This window comes from Orussus abietinus, unplaced genomic scaffold (genome assembly GCF_000612105.2).
Source record: "Orussus abietinus isolate OABI.00-Male unplaced genomic scaffold, Oabi_2.0 scaffold694, whole genome shotgun sequence".
NCBI classification, from domain to species: Eukaryota; Metazoa; Arthropoda; class Insecta; order Hymenoptera; family Orussidae; genus Orussus; species Orussus abietinus.
In genome coordinates this window covers 1,233-12,012 of record NW_019394837.1, presented here as the reverse complement: position 1 = coordinate 12,012, position 10,780 = coordinate 1,233, and the positions used below count along the sequence as shown (strand labels likewise).

At 45.1% G+C, this 10,780-nt stretch overlaps 1 protein-coding gene across 1 annotated transcript; it reads right to left on the bottom strand.

Annotated features, from left to right (window-relative positions):
* Positions 1 to 2,301: 2,301 nt before the first annotated feature.
* Positions 2,302 to 8,957, bottom strand: LOC105696062 (kelch-like protein 18). The gene is made up of 7 exons (XM_012418220.1): positions 8,887 to 8,957; positions 7,377 to 7,594; positions 7,184 to 7,277; positions 6,166 to 6,346; positions 5,147 to 5,369; positions 4,554 to 4,735; positions 2,302 to 3,782 (listed from the first exon to the last, which is right to left on the bottom strand). Exons 3-7 carry the CDS (start codon positions 7,266 to 7,268, stop codon positions 3,557 to 3,559), a joined length of 897 nt encoding a protein of 298 aa, XP_012273643.1. The 5' UTR covers positions 7,269 to 7,277; positions 7,377 to 7,594; positions 8,887 to 8,957; the 3' UTR covers positions 2,302 to 3,556.
* Between the last annotated feature and the right edge of the window lie 1,823 nt (positions 8,958 to 10,780).

The following is a 10,780-nucleotide window of genomic DNA, read 5'->3' as shown; positions in this document are numbered from 1 at the left end:
GGAACTTGACCGACGTCGGTAAAAATTTTTCTAAATGCCTACATTGCAGGCGCTCGTTTTTATATTGACAGCTGGGTTGAATTATATTGGGTATTGTACCAAATGGCATACTCCACCTGGCGTTTTCGTACAATAATTATAAAGAAATCGAAGTAAAACGGCAGAAATCCTCTGGATTTATGATTCCTAAGGCCCTAAGTGACTACAGAGGGACCCCTGCGCCATCTGTGATTTCTGTGTCAACTATATGTTCACTCCGAGGCCTCATATTCCCATCGTTTTAGCATAGCAGAGCGTAAAACACTTTCTTGACTTTATCCCGTTCAAACGCGAGTTTATCGATTACCAGACAGTTCTAAATTGTCGTAAAATTGTCCTGACCCTTTCGTTCCTCGGTTATATTAACACTTAGCCGACCGAACGGGGAGTTCTCCTCACATTAAAGTGTTAAGGTGAAGTGAAACACCCTTCAAATCAGTCGACTCGAATACAACACTTCCTTTTAAAGGTATTAGACCAAACTGTCCGAAACTTTGACTCATCACTCCTGATCATCTAAGAATTGTCCTGACGCATTCAAAATTTTCATATTTTAACAAAATTTTTTAACTTGGACCAGACCAGAACCAAAATGGCGTCGAGCTCTCATATTTCGATCGATATACAATTATCGAAGGCCCTGATATGAGAAACTAAAGGGTCAGGACAATTTTACGACAATTTAGGACACTCTGGTAATCGATAAACTCGCAATTGAACGGGATAAAGGCAAAAAAAGTGTTGTATGCGCTTCTATGCTAAAACGATGTCAATACGAGGTCTCGGAGTGTAAATTTAATTGACCTGGAAATCACAGATGGCGCAGGGGGTCCCTCTGCAGTCAATTAGGGCCCCAGAAAGCATAAATCCAGGGGATTTCTGGAGTTTTACTTCGATTTCTTTATAATTATTGTACGAAAACGACAGGTGGAGTATGCCATTTGGTACAATACCCAAAATAATTCGACCCAGCTGTCAATATAAAAACGAACGTCGGCAACGTAGGCATTTAGAAAAATCTTCTTCATCGACGTCGATCAAGTTCCTCGACGTGTTTCATTTCACCTTAATCGATATCCAGTATCCGTTTCGTTGTAGAAAAAAAATGTTGAAAATTTGAGAAATCTGTCCGCGAGCCAGTGGAACGACCCAACACATCGTGAGCTCTTTACTTCGTCGGATTCATCGCGTTTACTATATCGATCGCCGATATCAGTCGCGATTGCGAGCTCGTGCTCTCCACAGTGCAGGTGGCGAAAAGTGAAACGGCGTTTTTTCCACACCGGGGATTATATTTCCATTCCGCGCCGTCATGCTGGGGTGGATGAAACGCCGGATAGAATATCCGCAAGCCTGCAACAATGTCCGGGAAATGGATTAACTTGTTAAGGGAATTCCTGGTCCGCCCGAGAAGCGACGATTAATCATCCTTGGGTATTAATTATGGCGCCTTCGCTTAGGGGAACCATTTCTCCTCGAAAGAAGGCGAGCTTGGGACGAAAGCCCGCCATCATCGTATCGAGATTACTGCCTGAATGTCCCCTCTGGCCTGGCAAAAAAGTGCGTACTCGGTGGAAAAAGGAGCATAAAAAGTGCACCGTCGTGTCGTCCACGTGAGCGGTTGTTGCTGTCCTCGGGGCGTAAATCCGGGACCTCGCGATTTACAATTAAGGTGGAGTGAAACACGTCGAGGAACTTGATCAACGTCGATAAAGAAGATTTTTCTAAATGCCTACGTGGCCGACATTCGTTTTTATATTGACAGCTGGGTCGAATTACATTGAATATTGTACCAAATGGCATACTCCACCTGTCGTTTTCGTACAATAAATATCAAGAAATCGAAGTAAAACTCCAGAATTCCCCTGGATTTAAGCTTTCTGGGGCTCTAATTGACTGCGGAGGAACACCTTGGGCCATCTGTGATTTCCAGGTCAATTCAATTTTCACTCCGAGACCCCGTATTACCATCGTTTTAGCATAGAAGCGCATACAACTCTTTCTTTGCCCTTATCCCGTTCAAATGCGAGTTTATCGATTACCAGAGTGTTATAAATTGTCGTATAATTCTCCTGACCCTTTCGATTCTCATGTCAGAGCCTTCGATAATTGTATTATCGATTGAAATATGAGAGCTCGACGCCATTTTGGTTCTGGTCTGGGCTGAGTTAAAAAGTTTTTTTAAAAAATCCAAATTTTGAATGTGCCAGGACAATTCTTAGATGATCAGGAGTGACGTGTCAAAGTTTTGGACAGTTTGGTCTAATGCCCTTAAAAAAAAGTGTTGTTTTCGAATCGACTGATTTGAAGGGTGTTTCACTTCACCTTAAACTCGCGAACACGAAGATAACGCGACGACCATACGCCAACTTAATATTGTACGGCTGGTTTTAAAATGAACGTGGACCTGAGCTAAACTGCTCTTATGGTCGGGTGATTTCTGTTGAAATCCGTATGCTGGTTCTCCTGTTGAGAATTGACTGGTTGAAGTTATTGAATCAAGTCGACTGGTTAAAATGTGGGAACCAAGTCGACCGATTGAAAGTAGTGAACCAAGTGACGCTCTTTGAGGATCGCAAAGCTCTCGAAGGTAGCGTCCGCATGCCTCCCTCGCAGAGTGGAAGTTAGACAAATTTGAGATTCTCGAATCAGAGAATCGTGTGGGAGGAGTAATGTTGGAAATTCTGAAATTACTTGAGTTTTCTCCGGAAAAAATCCCCCAAAAATGTAAAGGAGGGATTCCTCCAATGCCGATTGGTTAACTGCCTTGGACGTGCCAAATTTTTAGGTGCCGCCCTTTACTTCGTCCTTGAGTGTCCCAGGTGACTCGCACATGGGGTCGTCCGAGATCGACAAGAGTTGCCCGGGCACGGAAAGTTCCAAGTACCACTAGGTAGTCGAACACTTGGGCGCCTTGGAGTCAACCTTTTTATGGGTTTATTAGAGTTGGACCATTGGAAACCGGAAATTTAACAAATCCAAGGATTTTTTTGAGAATAAATGAAACCGTGAGCGTGAAGCAATATACGTCGCTCGGTTCGACGTTTAAAATAAATTGCTACGACCGCTGTAAAGCGATAAAGAAACGCGAAGGAAAGTTGTTCTCGGCATTGGGGCTGAAATCCTGAGAATTTGAGAAATCCGATTCTTAACCACTTGCGCTACGATTTAATTTTCGGTTGCCGTGCCACGCTCTACAATATAACATGCGGCATAACATCCGTACAAAATACCCTATCGATTCTGAAATATTTCCAAGATATCGATGACGCTACGCGATGTCGTGCACTCTGGAACTGTAGCTGGAATAATGAACGATCCAACTGTTAGCCGACGTGCCGGACACGTCGATTTTGTTTCTGCGACAAATGCCTAACGACGTGGTATACATGTCGCTGGCAGTTTTGGAACAAAAGCATCTCGACGTGCGTGGCACGTCTTTATAGCGCAAGTGGTTAAACATATGGTTGAAACTAATGTGTCAGGATGTATGTACGCAACAAAGAGTGCGACCGGCTTAGGACGTGAATCCGAGCTCGTCGGCGATCACCGCCGCCTGGATGCCTCCCTTGACCGTCGACAGGGGTACGTCAAAGGACCAAGAGTCCGCTTCAGGGTCGTAGACCTCCACCGTTGCTCTGTACCCGGAATCGTTGCTCCCTCCGATGGCCCATAGCTTCCCCGCGTTCGCGACGAGCGCCAGCCCACCTCGCCTCTCGTTCATGGGGGCGACGAATTGCCACCTGGAAAGATTCCACATAAGTATTGTATGAATGTATACGGTGCCAACAGAATTCCCGCTTGCGGTTTACACGCCATCATACATGAAAATGGAGTCAAAAAGTCCTGTACAATTTTCTTCTATGGAGTATGGTTTGCTTGTGATAGGTACTTGAGGAACAGCTAACCGGGCGCGTCGATCAGTCGCGATATCTTTGATTCAATAAATTACTACGAGTAAACTATGTACCGTTGATAACAATTGTACAGGACTTCATGGGCTCCAATTTCAATGAGGATAGTAGGGTGTAAACCGCGAGCTTGAATTTTGCATACACCCTGTGTAGCTTTATCGAGTGATCCCTCTCCAGAATTTCATACAAGATGAGGCTACCGCACCTGTCGGCGACCGGGTCGTACACCTCGACGGATCGCAACGTCCCGCAGGCGTTGTTCTCGTAGGCAAAGCCTCCACAAGTGTACAGTTTTCTGTTGAGTACTGCAGTTCAATCCGAAAAGTCCTGTACAATTTTCTTCTATAGAGTATGGTTTGCTTGTGATAGGTACTTCAAAAACAGCTAACCGGGCGCGTCGGTCAGTCGCGATATCTTTGATTCAATAAATTACTACAAGTAAACCATGTACCGTAGATAACAATTGTACAGGACTTCTTGGGCTCCAATTTCAATGAGGATAGTAGGGTGTAAACCGCGAGCTTGAATTTTGCATACACCCTGTGTAGCTTTATCGAGTGATCCCTCTCCAGAATTTCATTCAAGATGAGGCTACCGCACCTGTCGGCGACCGGGTCGTACACCTCGACGGATCCCAACGTCCCGCAGACGTTGTTCTCGTAGGCGAAGCCTCCACAAGCGTAGAGTTTACCGTTGAGCACTGCTGCTCCATGCATGCATCTTCTGGATAACATCGGAGTCGCTTCTCTCCATGACTCCGTTCTGGGATCGAACCTCTCGACCTGGTGCAGGAAATTGACGAAAAAATGTATTATAATACACGTGGTCCCTTAAGGTGATGTGAAAGTGGCGTCGAGGAGGTTTTGTTTATAAAACTTTTCCCTCAATTCGGTTTACCGATTAGTTTGAAACCTTACAACGTGAATAGAAAGACAATAAAGAAGGTCCTGAAACTCATGAAATTTCAATTCTTTTCAAATTTGTTTATGGGTATTTCAAAAATAGTTTACAAAAAATGAAATTTTGCGAGTTTCAGGACCTACCTTAGGGTCCCCATATACACGTTTTAATGTATGAAACGATTTGAGACACCCAGTTCGTAGAAACGTTTTATGAACAATTGAGCTTTCGGATGCCGCTTTCATATCCCCTTAAAGGGTTAAAGCCGATACCCGGGAAGTCATCCTGCTCACCGAGTCTAAAATAGGTCCATCGGGTTTGCCATGGCCACCCAGGACGTAAATGCACCCTCGAAACGCCTCCACGCCTGCGTCCTCGCGTTTCCTGGTCATCGGCTCCACCTCCTCCCACTGGTTCCTCTCCGGAGAGTATCTCTCGACGGTATCCAAGGTGGTGCTGTCGTGGAAGCCTCCGCAGACGTACAGGTACTCGCCGAGAGAGGCGGTTCCGGTTTCCCTGCGAGTATCGGATTTATAATATAAAGAAAATTTCATTGATTGTGTTCCTTAAGGTGATGTGAAACCCCCTTCAAATCAGTCGATTCGAATACAACACTTTTTTTAAGGGTATTGGACCAAACTGTCCGAAACTTTGACACATCACTCCTGATCATCTAAGAATTGTCCTGACACATTCAAAATTTGGATTTTTTAAGAAAAATTGTTTAACTCACCCTAGACCAGAACCAAAATGACGGGGTCTCATATTTCGATCAATATACAATTATCGAAGGCTCTGATATGAGAAACTAAAGGGTCAGGACAATTTTACGACAATTTAGAACACTCTGGTAATTGATACACTCGCAATTGAACGGGATAAAGGCAAAAAAAGTGTTGTATGCGCTTCTATGCTAAAACGATGTCAATACGAGGTCTCGGAGTGAAAATTTAATTGACCTGGAAATCACAGATGGCGCAGGGGGTCCCTCTGCAGTTAATTAGGGCCCCAGAAATCACGAGTCCAGAGGATTTCTGGAGTTTTACTTCGATTTCTTGATATGTTTTTGTATGAAAACGACAGGTGGAGTATGCCATTTGGTACAATACCCAATATAATTCGACACAGCTGTCAATATAATAACGAACGTCGGCAACGTAGGCATTTAGAAAAATCTTCTTTATCGACGTCGATCAAGTTCCTCGACGTGTTTCACTTCACCTTAAAAGCATCAAGCGCTAACATAGGACCTGGGCTTCTGTGGGACTTCTGAATTCTTTGATAGGAGTCACGAAAAAGAGTCAATCCTCACATCCGTCTGTGTTGCATCGGGGCTATCGAAGTCCAGGTATTCCTCCTACAGCAGTAGACCTCCGCGAATAGGGGCCCCTCTTCTCTATCGTAGCTCATGACGTACAACTTGTCCCCGTGCGCAGCCATTCTACCTCCAGAGATCCTGTCCCCGGTCAGGAACTGTAAGAGATCCCATCTGTCTGCAAAGTTCAGTCGAGATTATTTTTCCTTTCGTCCTCTTCTTCTTTTACATTAAGGTGAAGTGAAACCCCCTTCAAATCAATCGATACGAATACAAATCTTTTTTTTAAGGGAATTGGACCAAACTGTTCGAAACTTTGTCACGTCACTCCTGATCATCTAAGAATTGACCTGTCACATTCAAAATTCGGATTTTTTAAAAAAACTGGACCAAACTGTCCGAAACTTTGTCACTTTGTCACATTTGTCACATCACTCCTGATCATCTAAGAATTGACCTGACACATTCAAAATTTGGATTTTTTATAGAAATTTTTTAACTCAGCCCAGACCAGAACCAAAATGGCGTCGAGCTCTCATATTTCGATTGATATACAATTATCGAAGGCTCTGATATGAGAACCGAAAGGGTCAGGACAATTTTACGACAATTTAGAACACTCTGGTAATCGATAAATTCGCATTTGAACAGGATAAGGGCAAAAAAAGAGTTGTATGCGCTTCTATGCTAAAACGATGGTAATACGGAGTCTGGGAGTGAAAATTTAATTGACCTGGAAATCACAGATGGCGCAGGGGGTCCCTCTGCAGTCAATTAGGGCCCCAGAAAGCACGAATCCAGGGGATTTCTGGAGTTTTATTTCGATTTCTTTATAATTATTGTACGAAAACGACAGGTGGACTATGCCATTTGGTACAATACCTAATATAATTCGACACAGTTGTCAGTATAAAAATGAACGTCAGCAACGTAGGCATTTAGAAAAATCTTCTTTATCGACGTCGATCAAGTTCCCCGACGTGTTTCACTTCTCCTTAACTCATTCGATACTCACTCATGTCAGAGTCGTACACCTCAATTCCTTCCAGGGCGTCCGCCAGGTCAGTGTACCGCCCTCCCTTAGCGTATATATACCCCATGGTATCTTTCTGGATAAATAGAAATGAAATTTGAGATGAACCCGATACGATGAAAAGTGAAGATTCTAGAGACAAATCGACGAGAAGATAGATTTGCGTCGCGCGTACCTTGAAGACTGAGAATGCTCCTTGTTCCGTCGCTTGTTTTCGATTCTTTTCCTCCTTCTAAATTCCTCGGGCACTCACCTTTGAGTCATCGATTCCTGCTCGAGGAAAAAGTTTCTCATGCGAGCCTGAATTCTGCCAGCGCGAGTATTTTCCTTCGGAAAGAGAGGGAGATCTTGAGTACGCTCTTGCGCGCTGCTACAATCGGTAAATGGTAATTTCTAAAACGGAAAATGTAAATAAATTAAAGATTCTCTATATATGACTGTCTAGCGGTATTTGAGCCGCTCAGTGCACACATTGATTAACTCCATAAAACAAAAAGTTGAGAAATGCGATGAAGTAATGTAGATTCTTTTTTAAAATTCCTATTATAATATAACTTCAAATATATAATGTAGAATACATAAATACAGTTATAGTTTTCATTTAACGGTATATAAAATTAATAAGAAAGAATAGCCAAAAAATAATCGTCTGCATTTTATATCGACAAATGTTTTTGCAGGTATTAAATTTCCTCCCCTATTCCTGTATGCCAAACCTTTTGTTCCGTTATGCTTTTGTAAATTTCGTGCCCATTTATCAGGATTACGACTTCTTTTCCTCCCAATCGATGTGTTTGTTGGGGAATTTGTACCGTTGCAATCGGATGAATCCGAGAAACACGATAAACGTCTTCTTGCCCCAGACTTTCTGCTGATAAATCGTATTGAAGAATCATCCCTGCTTTCCACATCCACATTGTTATTAGTTTCACTCATCTTGATTATAACGGTATAATATTTAGTTCTTTAAAAACAATCAGGGAGTAATGTTGAAAAGACCAAAAAATATGTAGTCCGTGTAATATTGGTGAAGTATACGGTAACATTCAGCGTGAGAGATCACTGTTATACTAACTACCGTCTGCATTGCGCTTCTTTCTATCTGTTTGCTGATGCGATTTTATTACTCATATTGTTGAAAGGGGGAAAGCATCTTCGGCTGTTTAAAAAAAAAAGCGTCGATGTACGGCCGCAACAGATAATCCAATAATACTATACTGCCAGGTATTCGTCTACGATTTACAGTAGAGTATGGAGTTAATCAAAATGGCTTCTGAAATAAATTACTTATTATTCAATGCCCAAAAAAATTTTGCCGTTTAATGGTGTTGATCTCTATTAATCAGGAAAGATATTATAAATATAAAAAGTTATGACTATACCAAGTGCTTTGACACCTAAATTTAAGGTTTTTCAAAAAGTGTAGTTAGTCGATGTGTACACTGAGCGGCTCATTTAACAGTTTCTACTTTAGTCGTTACCGAGCGCCGCCGCTCGACATATTACGCGCTTGCGCCGCTAGATGGCGCGCGGAGCATGGACACGGCGAATGGAGAGAACGGAGAACGGAGTAATTCTTGATTACCGATTGCCCGATCGAAGGCTAAAGAAGAAGGTTAACCATAACTTTTGGATAGATATGGGCCCCGAGAAAGTGATTTAATCATGTTTCTTCGTTAACTTACCGGGAGATCCTGGTATTACACGGTTCTTGGTAAGCGAAGTTGCGGCGTGACTCGGACGAAAAAGAGGTTAGTCCCGAGTCTGGCCACGAGCGGCAGTGGCGCTACCGGCGGATGATCGGCGCGTCCGCTCGAGAACGGCCATTACCCCTGCAGCAGCCGAGCGGAGCGGTCGCGTCGAATTTCGACCGATACTACCTTGAATGGGATACCCTAACTGAAAATACCGGAAATTGGTAAAGCAGAGTCTTAAGAAATTAATAGGGTCATCGGAGGACAAACAGACGGAAGAATACGTTTAAAACCACAGGTACATCCACCTTTGCTCCAATCTCGGAGTTCCCGAAAGATCTAATAACGGAAGATCCAGGTAGAGTCCGTTCCCAAGTATATTAAATAGAAGAGATCAAAATCCTCCTACACTCCATAAAAAGAGTCCCCAGTCCGAGAAAAATCCTTCTTTCCTCCCTCGCTTCCCTGAAATCCAAGATGGCGGCGCGCATACCCCCTGCACCGGTCCACCCTCGAGATGCACCTCACGCGAGACCACCCTCTTCTCTGTCGCGTAGCCCGCGACCGAGGAGCGATCGATGACGTCATGCCGCGGCCGCCCGTAGGGTCAACCCTGTCTCGCGACACCCCAAGTCGAGAGAGAAAGAGAGAGAGGAAGAGAGAAACGGCGCTACCCGCATATTCGCAGGTCCGAGACAGAGGGGGGGTGGAAGTGGGAGGGGGAGGGAGACGCAGCCGGTGCAGAGCCGGCACGACCGTCCCGATCAGTCGGTGAGCGTACGTCGTGCCGGGCAGACGAGCTCTCTCCCAGTCGGGACCGCGCGCGAGGGAGCGAGAGAGACGACACCCATAGGGTCGAGAAGGGCGAGGGAGTGAGACGAGAGACACGGGGGAAGAGGCCGATGCTCCCCGAGCGAGGGTCCAGCGCCGACAGGGGGGGCGGGCAGGGGGCAGCACCGAGTCGATGAGGAGCCTCCCGGCGCGCGAACCGCAGCCTGGCACCGCTCGACCTGGAATGGCCTGAAGCGGCCGGCGAGGACGCGCCGCGGCGACGGTGGCTCCTTCTGGGGCAAGGCCGCCGCCGCCATGAGGTCCCTCGGCCCCACCTGGCCCCCCTGGGTCGCCGTCGCCGCCGCGGTACTCGTGCTCACCGCAACGCACGGCGTCGCGGCCTCGGCCCCCACGCGCCGCTGCAACCTCACCGGCGACGGCCGCGAGCTCGCCTGCCGCGGGGCGGGATTCGCTTCCGTCCCCCTTGTCGAGTCCGCCGGCCCGCCCGGGGGACCCAGGATCATAGGCAACAACGTTACTAAGATGTGAGTACCGGTGCTTTTTGGGGGAGAATGGGAGGGACACGTCTCGCGTTTGCGAAAACGCGACGGCGTGAAAGAGGGAGAACGCTCGTATGCAGGGTTGGGTAGAGGTAATACGTCACCTAATATACGTGGGTTTCTCCGCGCGTATGCAACGCGTAATACGGTTCTAGTTTCCTACGTGAGCGCCCTTGTATTTCTAAATAGAAAATAAAAAATCCAATTTTGAACACAAACGCCAAATTAATTATTTCGTAAAAATGTTTACATGTTTGTATGTGCGATAAAAGACGTTTATAACCTAGCGGATACATGCGTATATCGCGCACCTGCATCGTATGACAAATTGAAAACGTACAATTCTAAACAATTTTGTACACAAACGGCAAATTAATTTATTATTCTTTAAAAATATTTCCGCATTTACATAGGCACTAAAAGATGTTTATATCCTAGCGAAAGGGGTTATGTAGGTATAATACCTCATGTAATATACGTGGTTTTCTCCACGCATATGCAACGCGTAATACGTTTCTAGTTTCCTATGTGGGCGCCCTTGTATTTCTAAATAG

Excerpts from the sequence above, each read along its gene's own strand:
- LOC105696062 (XM_012418220.1), bottom strand. The coding sequence starts at position 7,268 with ATGGGGTATATATACGCTAAGGGAGGGCGGTACACTGACCTGGCGGAC. Across the intron at positions 4,736-5,146 it reads ATGGACCTATTTTAGACTCG|GTCGAGAGGTTCGATCCCAG; the intron begins GTGAGCAGGATG and ends TTCCTGCACCAG. Across the intron at positions 3,783-4,553 it reads TACGACCCGGTCGCCGACAG|GTGGCAATTCGTCGCCCCCA; the intron begins GTGCGGTAGCCT and ends GAATCTTTCCAG.